The 20,249-nt window shown below is 43.0% G+C and overlaps 1 protein-coding gene across 2 annotated transcripts in view; it reads right to left on the bottom strand.

The window, feature by feature from the left end:
- Positions 1 to 20,249, bottom strand: part of SMTN (smoothelin) — a 119,996-nt gene that overhangs the window by 8,982 nt on the left and 90,765 nt on the right. For both annotated transcript variants that reach the window (XM_083145300.1, XM_083145301.1), the window contains exons 11-18: positions 10,411 to 10,557; positions 8,705 to 8,780; positions 8,454 to 8,618; positions 7,241 to 7,303; positions 5,896 to 5,956; positions 5,534 to 5,686; positions 3,279 to 3,402; positions 2,956 to 3,107 (exon numbers count right to left, since the gene is read on the bottom strand). In XM_083145300.1, the coding sequence (XP_083001426.1) occupies positions 2,956 to 3,107; positions 3,279 to 3,402; positions 5,534 to 5,686; positions 5,896 to 5,956; positions 7,241 to 7,303; positions 8,454 to 8,618; positions 8,705 to 8,780; positions 10,411 to 10,557 (941 nt within the window). The remainder of the gene's footprint in view (positions 1 to 2,955; positions 3,108 to 3,278; positions 3,403 to 5,533; positions 5,687 to 5,895; positions 5,957 to 7,240; positions 7,304 to 8,453; positions 8,619 to 8,704; positions 8,781 to 10,410; positions 10,558 to 20,249) is intronic.

Below are 20,249 nucleotides of genomic sequence, written 5' to 3'. Positions count from 1 at the left end.
GGTGAAGGTGCAGGTGGGTGGTCCCCAGAGCCCTGATCAGGATTGTTCCTTCTCTTGTAGGGCTGAGGTGCCACACAGTATGGCCTTGTTCCGCTCACAAGGCATCCGTACCAGGACCCATACTGCACGCCCCCTTTAACTTCCTGTGGCAGAATGAAAGTCTGCGGTTCATGTGAAAATTTGTACTTTTATATACATGTATGTAAGCGCACGCGCGAGCGTGTGTGTGTATGTATGTATTAGGATTATCAACTATGCATATACCTACAGTATATCTATGTATGCACCCATGTACGACAGGCAGATGATTTGTGGCTGCCAGATTGAGGTATTTCACTATTCTTTCTCTTGTAGGTTGCAGTGCCTCCCAGTTGCACAGTGCACAACTCCTACCTCCTCGCTAAAGGCCCCTAACATGCCGCCACAGGATTCATAAACAGGGGCTGCAATGTGTAGGATCAGATCATTACATAGGTTGTAAAGCGCAACGGAATCTGCTGCGCTATATAAGAACCTGTAAATAAAATAAATAGGTGAGCGGAGCTGGATTCAGGATTGAGTATAACTAAGGGAAAGGAACGATAAGAACAGGCACTGTAGCTCCAGCACTGCAGCTGCTGTGGAACTACATACCTCACTATGCACGGCCTCTGTTCTGCTTTAAGGCATGATAAAAATGTGTCAGGGAATACATATTTCCACAGCAGTTGGTTGACCAGATATGGACTCTCAGCCCGTTAAAAAAAAGCTATTCTAAATAAGGTGACTGGGTTCTTTTGAGGAGCTTGAGGTATATAATCAGGAGATTAATGACTATCATAATGTGGGGCTATAATTCATAACAGGATTAATTGAATGAAGGATTGTAAAGTGGTAATGTTGAGATGATGCTGAAGATGTTAATTTAAGAAATGCTCAATTATTGGTGCCTGATATTATATGGTAGTCACTTGGATGCTGTGCGTTTCAGGAAGGCTGAGGAAAACCCGATTCATTTTCTTTCCATTAATAGAACAAATCATTAACCATCTTCAAATCCACAGAACACTTAACAAGGTTCCAATATGGTGGCAGATGTTTTAAGCCTGGTGAAGAGATAAAGTGGAAAGTGATAAAGTAAACTCCTAACTTTAATTTTTCAAACAGCTGTTTGCCTGGTGTGTTATCACCTTCTACTTTGTCTTCACTAGGCTTAATACGTCTGCCCCAAAATAAGGTGCGGCCTCTCACTGTGCATATGGCCAATCTCCAGGAAGTAGCGCCTTGTGAATAGGACTTGGAGTGAGCTGTAACTTGCTAGTGGTAGGGACCACAGGGAACGGTGCGACTATGAACAGTAGGTAGTGTTGGAGAAAATGCACCATCTAGATATGAACATCCTCTGAACCAAAAGCGCATTAATGAAAGTTGTAATTTAACGGTTTGTAGGATTTACTGTCCAGTGGAAGCTTTGCACATCCAGAAGAGAATGCAGTTAGTATATGCAGCATACCAGGAGCACATGACCTAGAACTCATTAGTACAAAGAAGCCAGCTTGACTGGATTAAAAAGTGAATGCCATGAGGTTAGACAGCGGATCAGCAGTACAGCATGCGTGAGAGAAAAAGGAAGAGTCTGACTGTGGCGTGGACCGTCGTTTTGCAAACTATTTACCACCCCAGAGAACTGTAGCCTCTCTTCCACAAATATAGAATCACCACTCCAAAAGCATTCCATATCATTTGTTACTGAGAAACCATTTAAAATTAAACAAAAAGGAAAAAAATCAGGTATTTGAAACAAAGACAAATGCATTTTCCTAATAAGCAAAATCTGATTAGAAAAAAGCTAATAAGGACTCAGAGAAAGCAGACAAAACAGGTTAATCGTGATCAGATTAGGCTTTAGGGTCAGTCATATACAAGAAATGTTGCAAAGAATAATTCAGTAGCGCATTACATGAGGGAATGCAATTAGACAGATAACAAGGAATTCTTTTAGTCAGCGGGTGTCCTTAAATATAAGTCTGTCTGCAATATAGCGGAATATACAATGGTGTCTTCATAAACTAATAGTGACCAGCCCATCATAACAGTAATGTCAGTACCAAGGGGAGCAGCACTTGAATTGCCCTATCGGGTGACATCTTGTGGTTGTCAGCAGGCAAAGCACTTGAATTCCCCCATAGAGGCGATAAGCAACGTTGACCTTTTATTATATAGGATTAAATAAGGCTAGTCTTCCATCGCTTATTAAGTCTCTATAGCTCTTTAAACTGTATTTAATTCTTAACCATTCCTTAACTTAATTCAAAGTTAATCCTCAGCTTTTATCATATTGCCATGGTCACAGATTGGTGCATGGACGCTGGCGCACATCTAGAAGAGGTTATAAAATGTCAATACATAATGAATGATTACTTAGGGCCCTCTTTGAATATATTAGAAATGAATTTAAAGATTTTCACCATGATTATTCCCACAGCCACTTCAATTTAATTTGCCAAGCTCACTCGAATTACAGATCAGAATCTTATTTCTAAAGAGTCACACAACAAAAGCTATTGCCGGCACTAAAAGAAAAATTGTAACTTTCAATTTGATGATGACTTTCACCCATGGGGTTTAATATTCACCTGGCCAGGAACAGATTTTTTTTTTGGTGTATTTGTTGCAAAATGCGTTTAATAACCATGGATGAAGGAACACGTCAATTTAGGACTTTTCACTATTTTTGGAGTCCACGCATTCCTATGCCATGCTCTACATTATGTTAAATATATAATTCACAACCTTACACAAAAATTCAAATTTAATTGCCACCATAATATCTCACCAAAATTAAGAGAAAATTAATGAAAATAAAAAAAATGCCCCTGCTCGTTGCATTATACCTTAACATTAGCATAACAAGACGCCCCAAAAACAGGAAGTACACACAAAACGGACAAGCCCATCACCAAAACGGATACATACTCTGCAGCAGAGAAAGCCAGGTCAAAGTTCTGCCTCCTGTTTTGTGGATGGAGTTGATTGTAGTCAAATGCCTCAGGAAAGAAGTTATGGACCAAGGCACAGAACGCCATTCCATCGTTCCAGCTGGAAGAGAAGTTCTGGATGTTCACATGCTGAAAGGCAGAAGTAGGTGTGGTGAGTGAGTTGTTCAAACAATCTTCTGCCAACTTCAATGGAACGGAGACTAACTGAACTGGGAACAGTAGCACCTGGTTATGATTAGCACAGTAGACTTCCTAAGCTAAACTATCCAAGCCAAGTTATTGCATCTCCAGAACACATACCTCATAACCTCGGGTTTTCGCTTTACACCAGTCTAGCAACATTTGCTTGATACTATTAGCATTAGGAACACCAAATGCAGCAGTGCGGGGAGTAGCAACTTTGGCAATGGCTGGACTTGATTGGCTAGAATAAAGAAAACACACAAAATTAGGGGAAATCACAGCTTCTGTTTATTTTATGTACTCCGTAGCAATTCTTGACTCCTTTTACAAAACTACAGACTTGACACAGGAAAAACAAAAATGTTATAATTAAGTAAAACCCTTCTCATGGAAAAGCGTGGATCGGCGAATTTGTCACAAATCTACGCGTTCTGGACAATTTGCAGCTGTCTTCGCCTATTTTTACAGCAGTTTTCGCCCATGCCGACTGCTGCTTTTATTTATTTTCCATGCAACTATCATATCTGGAGTCATTTTGGAAGAATTTGAAGATACTGTACATGCATACTTTGATGTGTCCAGACTCAGTATAACCCTTTAAAAAGGTATAAAGCGGAATGCTTCAGCTTTACTCTATGATATAGAATACAATATATATAGGTTTATGGTAGGAGTTAAACATAACTTTTAAGGGACATACAGATGGTACAATATTAAACCAATTTCTAAGCAATCTGACTAGATTGCTTATAAATGAAGCACAGATCACCGTGTGTATGGCCCTGGGTGGCAGCTATTGCCCGCAGATATCGATAATGCACTGTGCATCCAACTAGATCACAGGGTTTTGGCAATAACCAAAAAAAAAAGGCAAAACCCTGCTCAGCACACATAGTGGGTTCATCGCTTGTGCGCAGAGCAATCAGCTCTTAGTACCTCGCTCATCACGAACATGCTGTGGTCCCGTGTGTACGGGACTTAAGTGGATTGACTTCCACATTTATTGGCTGCACGTGGTCAATGTGCCACAGTATGATGATGTATGTGTGACCTATTGGTATATACAGTATGTGTATAAATCCTCTTGATATTTTTTTCTCTCGCTATTCACATATGTTATTACAATGTTTGGATTCCTACATTTGCATTTGACTCTAGCTAATGGAGTTGTGTCTAGGGATGCCAATCCCGGGGCATTTTTTCAATCCCGGGATTGAAAAATGCTCAATCCCGGGATTCCCGGGATCCCGGGATTGGCATCCTTAGTTTCCTGGCGTGTACCCGATACCCACCCCCACACCAGCCGACCCGCAGATTTACTTACATGGGCGGGCGGGCGGCCGGGAGTGGAGGTGGGTTCTGAGGTGCACGGTGCCGTCGGGCTCGTGCACCTCCTCATCTCATCATCACTGCAGCGGGAGGAAGGCGCAGGACCGGCGTCGGTGAAGGGGCGGGCTGGCCGGCGCAGGAGGAGAGGTGGGGGGCGGGCGGCCAGGAGGAGCGTCAGTAGTGTGGGCAGTAGTCAGTAGTGTGGGCAGCGTGCGTGGCCTGCGCAGCGTGACCGTCACGCTGCGCAGGACGCACGCAGGGGTCTGAAACATCCGGGCACTGGGCAGTGTCTGAGCGAGTGCTCAGACGCTGCCCGGTATTAGACTGCGCATGCGCAGTCTAATACCGAAATCCCGGGATTGGATACTCCAATCCCGGGATTGAAATCCCGGACTTTTTAGGGCCAAATCCCGGGATCCCGCCGATCCCGATCCCGGGATTGGCCACCCTAGTTGTGTCCTATCACAATTAAGAACCACACCTTTGTCAATGGGCCGTATTCAATTGCGAAAGACAAGAGACCCTCGCTGTTTAACCTTTGAGCCAGCCACTCACCCTATTCAATGTTCCGGGGGAACCCTCACTGTCAGATGACAGGCAAGGATTCCTCCAAACAGCGAGGCTTGTGGCTAATGCAGTGAGCCCGCTGCATTTAGTCGCGAGCCTCACTGTTTTAGTGGCCGTACATGCCGTTTCCACATTGCTGCAAAAGCCCAGCTTCCTGGAAACGGCATGTGCAGGGGGGTTAGTTGAATACCGGTCGAGCAAGCTGACAGCGAGCAGTCATCACTGCTCGGAAAGTCATTGAATATACCCCAATGTGTCAACCTATCCCAACCAGGAGGTCATTCCTATGGAGGTCTTTAACTTCAAGAATTACTTTTGTGCAGTAAAACAGTTCAATTCTGGTTTACTTCACTACGCGTCATTTATTTTCACATAGACTTTATTTAACAATATAAGTGAACACTGTAGATTATGAAGTTAATAAAATAGTAACAAGCAAAACCCAGCCCATCTCAGTAGAGCAGTCCCCTTCCTACCTTCCACTATCCTTCTCTAGTTTCTCAATCATGGCCTTGCGAGACTGAGCAGCTGGTGTCTTAGGAAGGCTTTGTGCTTTCATGAGTTCCTTCTTCTTCTCCGCCTGTCTCCTCTCCATAGCAGCCTTTCCATCATCCTCACGATCAAAAACACTACAGTACATAAGATACTAAAGTGTTGATAGGACTCTTGGTATATATGATGAGCGTACATTATACTAAACTAGCTGGCAGCAGGCTACTTTCTTCTACATACAGATCTTATAGATTTTTCAATTAACATTTAATTATTTCAGCAAGCCAAAATGATGTACAAAATGCACTACTACTATCATTGAAAACCTAAAATCTGGTGTATTTACCTGCCGACTTTCTTAGATGTGGCAGTATATAAAGATTTTGTTTGAACAACTGTTCCGCCATCTGCAAAACAAAATTAGACATTACATAACCAAACATTTATTTAAAGCCATTTCATATTATTGTGCCTAGTACAAGGTATATGTAGACATTGTTTGCTCTGTCGTATCAGTCTAATTGCTAATGTAGGGAGTTTTGTCGATCTACCCTATACCTGCAGAAACCTGGACCTGGCCTCTGCCCTAGTGACATCAGTCCATAATGATTTCCGTTCTACCTCCAAGATGTTGTAGCTGAAGAGAAGACCATACTGACCGGAGAATTTTAGTAGACTTTGTTAAAGACGCAATGGATGAAAACACCATTAAAAGTACATTTACACTGTAAAGAGTATCAAAAAAGGGCATGTATTACACAACTTCTATTAAAACAGTGATCTCCTGTATTCTGGTTCTGCATTTTAAGAAAAGGTTCATTATTGCACAAATGTAAAGAGGGCTTAGTCGGGAACATAACTTCTGTTTCTTACACCTTTCTCCATGATACTCTTTCATACTGATTCTCATGGGCTATGTCTGGGGTAGTCAACTCCAGTCCTTGAGAGCTACCAACAGTTCAGGTTTTCTAGATCACTTAGCTGGGGCACAGGTGCACTCATTACTGACTGACATTATAAAGGATCCACAGGTGGAGCTAATTACTGCACTTGTGATTCTGTGTGGTGACGTGGAAAACGTTAACTGTCGGTAGCTCTCGAGGACTGGGAGTTGGCTACCCCTGGGCTATGTTGATTGAGTGTCCACATTAAGTTTGGTATACTGTGAGTAGGTGCCACAATTCAGATAAATTTATGTCCATTTCAATATTTGTACAAACCAAATAATTAAGTCAGTGGTTCCCAAACTTTTTGAATCACGGTACCCTAAAGTATCAGACTTTTTTTTTCACTGCACCCCTTAGGCCAAATGTTACTAATTTCAGGAAAAATATATAAAAAAAAATTGTGATTTAAATGTTTTCCTTAGGTCCACTTATGTGGTGAGAAACATGATCTGTTTACCCACATATTCTAAATTGGAAGCCAGAAGCACTGATTTTTCCTATTGCATTTCCCATAAATAACTTGAATTGATTCTGGACCACCAACCTGAGGCACCCCTGCAAGTACTCCAAGGCACCCCAGGGAGCCTAGGCGCACAGTTTGGGAACCACTGAATTAAGTAAAAGGTTATAAATATGCATATGGGCACAGAGAGAAAGAGAGAGAGAGAGATATTAAAATTTTGTGAGACGAGCTACATTCGTGCCATGTCAATATGATGAGATTCTGTTAGTTTATCTACTCACTCTCTGATCGCTTCATGTAGCTGGCCTCCACAGTGGTTGTTCTGGAGGTTTTGCTGCCATCATCTGTAAAACAATTTATATATAAACGTGTGGTGCTAGGTGCATGTAGACTAGGTGAGGCTAACCCGATGCCTTAAGCACCTACATGCCTTAAGCACCTACATGGAGAAATGCTTCAATGAGGACCAAAAAACATTATAAATATAGCAGATTTAACGGTATGGCAAAAAACAAAAAACGATACTTGTTTCCTAGCACGGCGCCCGTCGTAGGTTATCGCATACCTTAAGTTAAGGTATGCGATGGACGCGACCGACGTGATTTCAGGGCTATTTTTAGCCTTTTCCCCGACAATTAAAAAATCGTGTCCATTGCATGCCTTAAGTTAAGGCATGCAATTTTACATAAAGAACAACGTTAAATGGGCCAATGGACCAGATTTTTCATTGTATACCCACCCTTATGGGTATATCACATGAGAAATGCCCTCCTCCCCCCATTGTTAACGCCACCCCACGATGAACGCAACCCCAAGCATGGCGAGCCCACGAGGGGCGGCGGTACGTGTCCTCCGACCTTTTCATACCCCCACTATCCATGTCAGCGTGGAGTTGATTTTATATAGTGTAGCGAGCGCAGCGAGGGGACGCGTATACCTGTGAAGTAATGCACGTCCGCTGGCCATGCTTCGGGCTGGGTGGCTCGATGCGCTCGCCACACTATATAGAATCAACTCCACGCCAACGTGGATAGTGGGGGTATGAAAAGGTCGGAGGACGCGTATCGCCGCCCCTCGCAGCACTCACCACGCTTCGGGTTGCCGTTCATCGTGGGGTGGCATTAACAATAGGGGGCATTTGACCCATCAGGGTTGGGAAACAATAAAAATTGGGGTCTGGGGGCCATTTAACATTGGGGCCAATGTAAAATCGGCTCTCAGGGACCATTTTACATTGATTCCAATGTAAAAATTACGTCGATCGCATCGCATGCGATTTGGTTCCATGCAATGGACGCGATTTCAGGGGGTCCTGATGGACACAATTTTTATCGCTGGCGCCGTGCCTAGGAAACAAGTACCAAAAAAACATTTGAACAATTTTAAAATGGTACCAAACCGTCTCAAAATGACGACACTAGTCATGCACAAAACATGTATCTAAAGCAAGGTATGTATTTAATACACCCAAATCTTGATAGAAACATTACTTACTGGACTGTACCAGTCGCTGTGTTTTAGTGATGGTGCTGACAGCAGATCCATGGTTTGTGGTCTCTCTCTGCCGTAAGCTGGACTCTGTGCTGCGTGCCAGCCTGGCCTCCTTCTCCTTATTCTTCAGTTCCTGCATGCGCTGATCTCGCTCCTTCTCCCGTTGTTCTGGTTTGGTGTAAGTACATTAAAATGAACAGGTATCCAGTAAGCAATTAAGTATCATGCAAATGAATAGGTATGTAACAATATACCTCTCTTCCTCTGCCGTAGTTCCCTCATGGCTGTTCGGATTATTCTCCTCTCCTCAAAGTCTGTGGTATTATCCAACTGTTACAAGACAAAGACATGTTTTTTTGCCTGCAACATGTCTAATAGTTTTCAAGTACACTATGCACTAACAATGCTAATTGTCCAGATAGAACTTAAATTAGGGCTACAGTACTTCAGTTCTTCATCAGATTCGGTACTCTTTACCTAGTACGGCCCGCGATTTCCCATTGAAACCCATGTTAAACATGGAAATCGCGTCGGTCGCGTCGCGGCCGGCCATAAATGTACCCGCGATGCCCGCGACGCGATGCTCCCGATTTGCCATAGGAATCAATGTTAAAAGGCCCGATGGACACGATTTTACTGTTAAATGCCTCAATGGACCCGATGTGGCCATAAGAAAACAATGTTAAATGGGCCTTAGAGCCCAAATAGTTACCCAGAACTCTGAAATGGCCCCCCCAATTGTTTACGCCACCCCACGATCAACGTCAACCCGAAGCGTGGCGAGCGCAACGAGCCCGCGAGGGGCGGCGGTACGCGTCCTCCGACCTTTTCATACCCCCACTATCCACGTCGGCGTGGAGTTGAGAATAGAATAGTGTGGCGAGCGCAGCGAGCCACCGAGCCCGAAGCGTGGCGAGCGCAGCGAGCCCCGCGAGGGGACGCGGATACCTTCACAGCTATACGCGTCCCCTCGCGGGCTTCACAGGTGTCCATGGCGACGCGGACACCTGTGAAGCCCGCGAAGGGACGCGTTTACCTGTGAAGGTATCCGCGTGCGCTCGCCACGCTTCGGGCTCGGTGGCTCGCTGCGCTCGCCACACTATTCTATTCTCAACTCCACGCCGACGTGGATAGTGGGGGTATGAAAAGGTCGGAGGACGCGTACCGCTGCGCTCGCCACGCTTCGGGTTGACGTTGATCGTGGGGTGGCGGAAACAATTGGGGGGGCCATTTCAGAGTTCAGGGTAACTATTTGGGCTCTAAGGCCCATTTAACATTGTTTCCTATGGTAAAATCGGGTCCATTCAGCCATTTAACATGAAAATCGTGTCCATCGGGCCTTTTAACATTGATTCCTATGGCAAATCGTGGGCATCGCGTCGCGGCCATCGTGTGCACATTTATGGCCGGCCGCGACCGACGCGATGTCCATGTTTAACATGGTTTTCAATGGGGAAATCGTGGACATCGCGTCGGTCGTGTCGCGTCCGGGCATCTTTAGCCCGCATACGACGCGACCGACGCGATTTTTTACCTCACGATGCCCACGATCAAGATCGTGGGCGCCGTGCTAGGTAAAGAGTACCTCAGATTCAGTTATTGCATAGCATGCAATGGCAAGAAAGGAGATACCCAGTCTGGCTGCTCAGTGACTGATCACAATGTAGAGTATGCCAGGAAGTTTACCCAAGACCAAGAGTCATCATCTGTCACAGTGTATTACAGGAGCATAATTAGTAGCCCAGGAAACCTCGATATAGACGCCTGCTACTGCCCTACCACTATTTGAGGGCTGGAACTTGGTTGCATTATATTAACATGAAGCATCCTATGAAACCTTCTGGAAAATGAACTCAGAGGGTCCTGGGCTCGCTGGTCTTATTCTTCCAGCATCTATGCAGTATAAACCTAAAATCATAATCTCCACATTAGCACAATCTTGCAGCATCCCCAGTCTCACCATCTTATCCAGAACGTCCTCATCCTCTATAGCGCGCAGCCCCTCTGCTGTCAGCTTGCTCTTTTTCTCATCTTCTACTTTCACAGTTGTGCTGGGAAGAAATACTTCCACCTGCTGATTACTCGGCTGTGCTGGCTCTGGTTCAACCTACGGAAAAGTGATATGTTTTACAGACTGTGTGAAATAAATGCCTCATAAGACATACAGTAAGGTGACCATACACAGTGTGGTTTTTGGGTGTGATGCACGCTCCCACACACATCACAGAGTCTGGACAGCCCGTATAGAGCACGCTGCTGTAGCACATTGCAATGCAATCTAGTACTAACAGCACGGTGTTCATTGCACCGTGTATGGGCACCTATAGATTGTGAAGGGAGAAAGTTTCCCACCTTACGTTGAAGGACATATCATTGTAACTTATTCCCAATCAGGAAAATCGCCGCTATAAGCCTAAAACAGCCTTTATATATATTGTAATGAAGACCTTTTTCAATCTGCATTTATGTGATCCTTTACATACCAGCTATACCCCTATTTATACTGTATCTTTCAACACACCCTGTACGTTACCTTGTAATTTGTTTTTTTGTTTTGTTTGCTATGTACGGCACTGCGGACACTTTGTGGCGCCTTAGAAATAAACGTACTACTACATTCTATATTGTACTATATTTGCATGTAATTAGCATATTATTAGACATGGTTTCCAACATGAATATACATTTAATCAAATTAAGCTACTAAGTACATCAATTGCAAAACACTGACTGGCATAAAACAATGTGGTCACAATGGCAGTGTATATTCCCTTTGGAATCATGGTCAGTCAGTATACGGCAGCGGGTGCCCTCTTTCTATCAGTTTCTGTACTTCTTACACATGTTCGAGGATATCACATGTAAAAGATCCCCCCAAACCACCATGAGACCAGTGTAAGTAAGCTGCCCACAGAACGCCAAGGCACAGTATAAAATGGAGGGATTTGTATGGATGAGTTGCTTGACAACCATCAATACAGACATGTTGCTGGCACCAGAAACAAATAGCTAGATCAGTGCAGAGCCAACAAACTCCCACCTACATGCATTACGCTGGAATGGACACTTATTAACACTGAGCATCTGAGTGCTTGTAATTCATGAACAGTACCATGTAAATCAATCAATCTATCTATCTATATAAAAATGTATGTGTGTATGTTCCCTATGGACTCTAAAACGGCGTGACCGATCGCGCCACGAATGAGATTTCGTTCCCGCCGAACTTCTGTCAAATACAACTGAATATTCAAGCCGTATATTCAAGGTATTCCCAAATCTAACGACCAACTACAAAAATCCGAAGTCATCTGGCTATAGATAATTAGTGCTTCCCGTGCGAAGCCGGGGCAGGTCGCTAGTGCTTTAATAAACATTCTGGCCATAGCCAGCCATTGTATTTATCGCCAAAACAAGGAGGTGGGGGGGGGGGGGCGCGGTTGGAGAGAGAATAATGCCCTATGACTAATAAAATACAAGAGCTCATTATGGGGCATAACTTTGAAAATGCTCACATTAACTCATGTAAGATAAATAGGAATATCATTTATTGATCTGAACCAGTTAGGTCTAAAGCAGCATAGATGTATTGTATATTTTTCCTTTTTTAAGCATAGTGGTGTCCTCATATACTATTGCCACAGTAAACCGCTCTTCTTGGCACTTCTCAAAACAGGACTAACTTAACATGTGACCAGGGTTCGCAAATACTCGCTATAGCGAGTATTTTACCCATTTTTGATCACCAGGGACTCAGTTTCTGCTTATGGCTGCGTCCCCTGGGACGCGCTGTGGCCGGATCAGCATGCGGAGGGGGAAAGATAAGAATGCCGGAGAGGCGGAGGGATATGTATCTCCCCCCCCTGTTGTGATGCGGCCGCAGAGGTGAGAACATGCTGGCCGCGTCACATCAGCCAGGCGCCGGGGGTGGACTGAAGATCGCGCGGAGGAGTAGGATGTTGTGAGCACTTCTCGCCGCACGTCCTCCCGCTGCACCCAAATACTTTACCGCCGGTCCGGTAAGACACAGCAGTGGCTGTGTGCAGAGATGGGGGGGGGGTTGGTGGTGGGGGGACATTAACACGCTGACTGCTGGAGGGGGCATATGGCTGCACTGCTCATTAATCTGCATGTTAAAATAACCTCTGCAAATAACAGTTATACATTTTAGCTTGCACTTGCCCCAGTGCTATACCTATTTCAAGAGATTCATCTGGAATCAGATGGGTTATGTCATACACTCAATTTAGCATTACCTGCAAATTCAATTATAGTGTTCATTCTAGCACCTGCTATCGTTGAAAACCCATGCAGTTCCTCTTCCCTGCCTGGGGTGTCGCTGTGCTGTGGTGCTCCTAGCACAGGTCTGGTTTGCATATCAGTGCTGATATACAGACCACACTGTGCTAGAAGCACTACAGCAGACAGCGACACCCCAGGCAGGGAAGAGGAACTGCCTGGGTTTTCAAAGATAGCGCATGCTAGAATGAACACTAAATTACATGATTTTATTCAAATTGTCCTATGTGCAAATACCCTGCTCCATAGTTACACTCATTCAGCAGTGAATAGTGTTTGAATACTGTATCTTTTGTAAACACTTATTTGGGGGAGGGAGAGGAGGCGGACAGCGAGAGGAGGCAGCTGGCGTATGTGGCATGCGGGAGGTGGGAGGAGACTGCTATAGAAATGTAGGTAAGCAGAACTTATGTAGCATAATATATAATAGGCATTACGGTATGTGTGGTATAATATATATTGGGCATTACGGTATGTGGCATAAGGTGTAATAGACATTATGGTGTGTGTAATCCTGGTGCAGTGTGTCCAAGTGGCACTATTGTTTTGCATAATGTGAATTGGTACTAATACTGTATGTGGCTACGCCCCTTCCCCACTAAGACATGCGCTAAATTTTTGATGCGCGCCTTTGGCGCGAACTGTCCCTATTTTGTGTTTGGGTATTTTCTAGTATATGTGTATCATACTTTATGCAAGTGGGCCAATTGATTGATCCCCCCGACCCATAAAAGTGACAGTGAGAGGCACTCAAAGCTATGTTTATGTCCCCCAAAAAAGGCTTGGGACGGCCCTCGGCTCAGGGTATATGCCATGTGGGGGAGAGGAGGAGGTCTCTGTATGTTCCATGTTGGGAGGAAGGGTAGAGGAGGCTTTATTTCATTGGGACCCAGAAAAGGTCAGGTAGGACCCCAATTTCTGTACGTGAGGGGTCCCTGGGACCCACTATTTTTTGGGGTTTTCGCGATCAATGGTGACACGTGTGTAAATGTCTATGAAACTATATACATAGTGCTACGAAGCAGTAATCCCAGCATCTTTTGCCCGCCAAGTTCACTGCGCTTCATCTGCGACTTGGTACAAATATCTAAAAACTAGTAAGCTTCGAAAGCTAGTAGATGTGGTTTCACTTGCTGACAAGATATGGCAGTATTTCAGAGTCACACAGACACTAGACAGAAATATATATATATATAATTCCTGTGCGGTTACAGTGGCAGTCCGTTATGCTAGAACTTGGCTCGTGCTGCATGGCATATTGAGGCTAGGTGTATGAGGACACATCTGTATTTACACAGAGGATGCTCTCTGGATACCAATTTCAGAACTTATAAAATGTATCAGCAGTAGTCAAGCATACACTTTGTGTGTTTAATCACCAGAGATTAAATGTCAATACTCAGGTCAAGTTGTATTTCTTGCACTGAATTGCAAAAGCGCAGAAAAAAAATAAAAATCACCCGAATAATCAATTGCTCATCTTATTATAGTCTATGAATGTGATTAATCTCCAAGTACACTATACATTTAATATAGGACTAAAAACAATTGCCAACAATTGTAGCTTGCACGTGACTGTGAAACTAATAGTATAGTTGTTCCGTTACGAATTCCACTGATCTGGCAATTTCTGGAAAAAGTACTGGACATAACTTTCGAATACCAGCTATTAATATTCCTTTCACAGGCTTGTTTCAGAGACCAGTCACCATCCAATCAGGACATGTTAATATTCGGGTGTGGCACTAGCAAATTAAACATTTGTATTCTTAATATTGGTAGCAGATCCCTAGTACTCTAAATAGGGGAACTAGGCCGGCATTAATTATGAACAGCTGCCATTAAATACTATATACGGTAGTACATTTTATCACAGAAGTAGTAAACTTGCTACAGGCTAATGAGTAAATCTGTCTAAATTATACAAAATCCTGAACTTTGAGAAACAAAGGCAAACTACTTAGAAATGCCTTAGAAAGTAGAGACAATGGGCAATTAATAATTCACATGCAGTGACAATATAAGGACATAACCGGGCACTTACAAGGCTGTTACTTCTAGACAGATGCACAGAGGAGGACCTACGAGTGCTGGCAAACCTTGGAGGATGAGGAACAGAGTTGCAAACATCCTGTGCACCAAGGAAGAGTGTCAGCTCTTCCACCTGCCTTGCCAATCTCTCTTGCTCCATACGGAGATGCAGGTTCTCTTCCTTCAAGTCATTGACAGCAGATGAAAGAGGTTCCAACAAAATGGCCATGTCATGCAGCTGCTGGGTGACCTGCTTCTGAAAAAGCATAAACTCATGCTCCGCATTCTGCAATGGTTCCACGTGCTGGTTATCCAGCTCCTGAAGGCCGGCACTAGGCATTGTTACACCAGCTCTCTCCAGCAGCTTGCTCTGCACACAACCTAATATAATGGACACACTGAGGAAGGTGTGGGGAGGTGGCTCCTGGCAGAGCTACTGCCACAAATCAGAGGGGATCTGACCAAGGACACACAGCTTGGGTCCTGCTCTGATCCCATTTCTAATCCAGATATGGGGAAAGGTTTACAGACAGGAGCTATAAATATATTTACATAACATCTCACTGCAAACACAAAAGGGAAGAAAGATGCGGACACAGCAGGTGGCAGGAAGCTGCCTATTCTTGGAGCAGCAGACAAAGTATTTTCCTGTTAGTAGCAGTGCTATACATTGCTGCAGTTACACACATTTTTTTGGGGTCCAGAGAAACACTAGGATCTACGCATTCATTAGATTTTGATTATATATCCTGGCTTTAAACTGCGTTTTTTTTTATTGTGTTCATATTTTAATTTTTATTAAATCTTTAGATGATTGATGATCTTGTAATAACACAAAGACAGGTAAAAACCCATGTAGCTACACAAAAATGCAATTAGGACTGTAACACCAAATAGCAGAGCGGCATGCTGCACAGAGGACATCGTCTGATGATGTCAGTCAGATGTGCCGGCTGGGACGCCGGAGCCAGCATGTGTGTCACTCCCTGTAAGTAAGGGTTATTCTGTGTATGTGTTGTCTTTGTAAAAGGTATTAAATATACCGAAAAGTCAGGCCAAGAGGCAGCTGTCTGTCTGCTTTTTTTCCCCAATAGCTAAAATCCGTTTGAGTGCCGCCCCATTGTATTGTTTGATACTTACCAGCATATATCCTTCAGCTTGGAGGGCACCATGGTGGCTGTTTATATTGTTTTGGGAGTGCCGGACCTCACACCTTTGTTTATATAAATACACAATCAAATACAACAGACAAAAACACCTACAGGATTCTCAAGGAAAACTAGAGAATAGAAGGGTCCAAGTCAGGGATGTTGTCAGAGAGCCGATACTCAGCCGGGCATTTCCACTTAGTATACACATATCATTTATGAGAAAGAGTGAACATTACCAAACTAATGCAGCAAGTTTCCTGCTACCTGGATTGGTAAACTCTTGTGGAGCTTCCCACCCTTGAGCAATAAGCAACTTAATGAAAAAAAAAAAAAAAGATAATGTTGTAAATAACCGTTTAAAAGAACTAGAGACACTGTACACAAAATATAGGTGGGGGTCCAAAACTGGAAACCTGAACCGTCTCACCAACACACCGTAACACCAAACGGCAAACACACAACCACAGCAGGTGGCAGAAACCAGTTTCAGCAGTATAAGTCTCCGGGAAGGAGCTAGAGGTCAACCCACCCTATCTTTCAAGATGCCCCCAAGTCCAAAAGACCCTGTATGACTTATAAAGTTGTATATGCTAGAAACTGAAGCCACACCAGGAAAACCGAATACAAAAAACATTATATCAGCTGTCAAGGGGCCCAATTCATCCACCCACTGCAATTTGAGAGAGATAGACTGTACCTCTTCTTCCCATAAGTGTAGCACCACAGAGGAGTAAATAGAAGATATTCCTGGTCAGTAGTAAAGGTGCTAAGAATGGGATGGGCAAGAAATTGCTCACTATCCGGTATGGTATCTTCACACTGAGTACAGAGCATGGTGGAATTGCAAGTATCTAAAAAAGATATTGTTTGGAAGACTGTTTGAGAAAAGTAAAAGCGCATATCATCCTTGTACAATAGGCACACAGTGCCCACACTATAGGACAACCAGAGAGACAGTCACTCAAAGTATAAAGTCCAAAATAAGAAGAATTACCCCAAGAAGGAGAACAGGGACCAACAACCAAATTATCCAAAATCATTGCTCCTAAACAATAAAGTCTGACATGTATGGACTATAAAACCTATTGGCAGCTATAATCTCTCTCCCGATGAGAACAACATAGTTTCACCATTTCCTCCTTTTGCCAGCTGTGAAACACCATAATATAAGTCACCTGAGAAAGTGCCCCGGAAAAGGACCTTAATTGTGTCCTAAGACTAGTGGACAGGCTGACCCACAGGATTATCAGAGAAGAAACCTTCCAAAGCCATCAGAGGTTCAAAGGCCATGCCCATTTGTGATGGCCAGAACCTCACAACTGAAGCCATGGTGGCCCTCACTCTGAGCCCAATCAGAAAGACACAGCAGGAGACAGTGGGGGACAGGAGATATGGGTTAGTCCAGACCCACAGGTATGGCATAAACAGGAGAATTTGGCAGGAAAAGGGGGTTACATGTGTACATTGCTGTCCACAAAAGTCTGGGTAGCAAAGAAAGCTTTGATGCCTTCACTCTTCATAATACCTTTACCCAGAGCTTAAGTGCCAGTCAGACAATGGTATTGTGGTGAAATATGGGACCTAGAGATAGAGATAATGGAGGAATCCATTCCTTGTGAGCTGTCTTGCATATCATTTTGCCAGCAAGTTGCCTCCCACAAGATGCATGGTGTCTGGAATGGGGCTTAACATTCCAAAGTTGCATGCAAAACTCAATGGGGCAGATGTATTAAACTTTAACAAGAGATAAATCCAAGGGTGATAAGGAGAGATAAACCTCCAGCCAATCACCTGCTAACTGCCATGTAACAGGCTGTGTTTGAAAAAAGTCAGTAAGGAGCTGATTGGCTGGATGTTTATCTCTCCTCATCACCCTTGCATTTATCTCTTGTTAAGGCTTAAAACATCTTCCCCATTGTTCCAAGCATCATACTGTACTATTTGCAAGACTGGCCCTTTCATATCACAAAGCACTAGAATTGTAGCAAAATTATATCGCAGTGATCAACTTTCAATTTTCTTAAAATGTGGCTATATATTTTTGTGTAAAGAAATGTTTTTGTTTTTTGTTCGTGTGTTTTTTTGGCTGATTTTATTCCTGACAACTTTTGGTAAGTTGGTGCGTGCATTAGTATTGCTAAAAAAGCAGATGCAGAATTTACACATCAAAATATCTATTGAGAAATGGAAATGACATAAACAGAACTATGGATTATGGCCTGTGGACATGAGTAAGAATGTATGCTAAAATACTATCCTGGTGCATGAAATTGGAGATTAATAAAGGTGCTGATTATTTTTTGTTGTGTTTTTTTTTTTTTTTAGTTTTTTTTTATGGTACGGTAAGTACCATAAAAAAAACTAAAAAAAAAAAAAAAAAAAAAAACACACAACAAAAAATAATCAGCACCTTTATTAATCTCCAATTTCATGCACCAGGATAGTATTTTAGCATACATTCTTACTCATGTCCACAGGCCATAATCCATAGTTCTGTTTATGTCATTTCCATTTCTCAATAGATATTTTGATGTGTAAATTCTGCATCTGCTTTTTTAGCAATACTAATGCACGCACCAACTTACCAAAAGTTGTCAGGAATAAAATCAGCCAAAAAAACACACGAACAAAAAACAAAAACATTTCTTTACACAAAAATATATAGCCACATTTTAAGAAAATTGAAAGTTGATCACTGCGATATAATTTTGCTACAATTCTAGTGCTTTGTGATATGAAAGGGCCAGTCTTGCAAATAGTACAGTATGATGCTTGGAACAATGGGGAAGATGTTTTAAGCCTTAACAAGAGATAAATGCAAGGGTGATGAGGAGAGATAAACATCCAGCCAATCAGCTCCTTACTGACTTTTTTCAAACACAGCCTGTTACATGGCAGTTAGCAGGTGATTGGCTGGAGGTTTATCTCTCCTTATCACCCTTGGATTTATCTCTTGTTAAAGTTTAATACATCTGCCCCATTGAGTTTTGCATGCAACTTTGGAATGTTAAGCCCCATTCCAGACACCATGCATCTTGTGGGAGGCAACTTGCTGGCAAAATGATATGCAAGACAGCTCACAAGGAATGGATTCCTCCATTATCTCTAGGTCCCATATTTCACCACAATACCATTGTCTGACTGGCACTTAAGCTCTGGGTAAAGGTATTATGAAGAGTGAAGGCATCAAAGCTTTCTTTGCTACCCAGACTTTTGTGGACAGATTTTGCAAACTGGTCAATTCTGCTAAATTGAAGTCTCAAGGAATTTGGCCTCCCTATATCCTTTATCTTTTGTACGGAAAGCATACTTTGTTTGAAGTTACAAGTCTGTTTATATGGGACACCAATAAAGGTCATTTTATACAGCTGCAGGCATTGAGAGATAAGACACTAACTACTGGATCTCTACAACTGTAGTCCTTTCCCAAACTACCATATAAGGCTAACAAATAGATTATCTTGCACATAGTTCCTATTAAACTGCCATTAACATCAGTAGTTTCTGGCACCAGCAGTTCCCTACCAACACACACACACACACACACACACACACACACACACACACACACACACACACTAAAACCCTAAAAACCCACTTCTGACTAGAGCCAGGATTCCCAACACATCCGGCTAGTAGATCAATAGAACACAGAATACCATTTCAACAGCCTGTGATTAAGAATTATCGTTTTTAAAAATATATTGGAATTCTGTTGCGGCCATTAAACCATTATCGTCCCATTCAGATAATTGCCTGATCATAGTAGTTTAAGGCCAGTTTCAGGAACCAAGAGCTATCAGTGAACCATTTCAATCAGAATTTACATCAACAGATTAACTGCAACCCTCAGAGACCACTCAGACTTTCAAATGTGTAATGCTCACACAGAGTGCAATTTGAGTGTCCGATTTTGACTATATAGTCAAAATCTGAAGAACAGTTAGCACGAATACGTGTGTGCCACCATGGGATCGGCATTGCAAGAAAAGATAGACTAAGCAGGCAAGCCAATTTGTACTATATTGTATACAGTCTAGTGTTCTAATATAGTCAAAAATCAGCCAGTCAAAATCAAGTAAATAAAGTAAAAATCTCAAGCAAATTTAATCAAGATTGAATGGTTCTCGGCTCCAGTGAGTTTAAGGAAAAAAATTGCAGTCAAAATCTCACTGCTGTATGCACCTTAAGTTTACATAACTGTCTCCATTTACTACCCCAGGACATAATGCTTGCACTCTAGATAACTAGATCAATAAACACAAGGGGTGAAATGTAATAGGATGAGCGCTTCAGAAAGTGAGATATTTGGTAAGAA

The sequence above is a fragment of the Crinia signifera genome, chromosome 1, assembly GCF_055691185.1.
Source record: "Crinia signifera chromosome 1, ASM5569118v1, whole genome shotgun sequence".
Lineage (NCBI taxonomy): Eukaryota > Metazoa > Chordata > Amphibia > Anura > Myobatrachidae > Crinia > Crinia signifera.
This window is presented reverse-complemented; position numbering and strand designations above follow the sequence as displayed.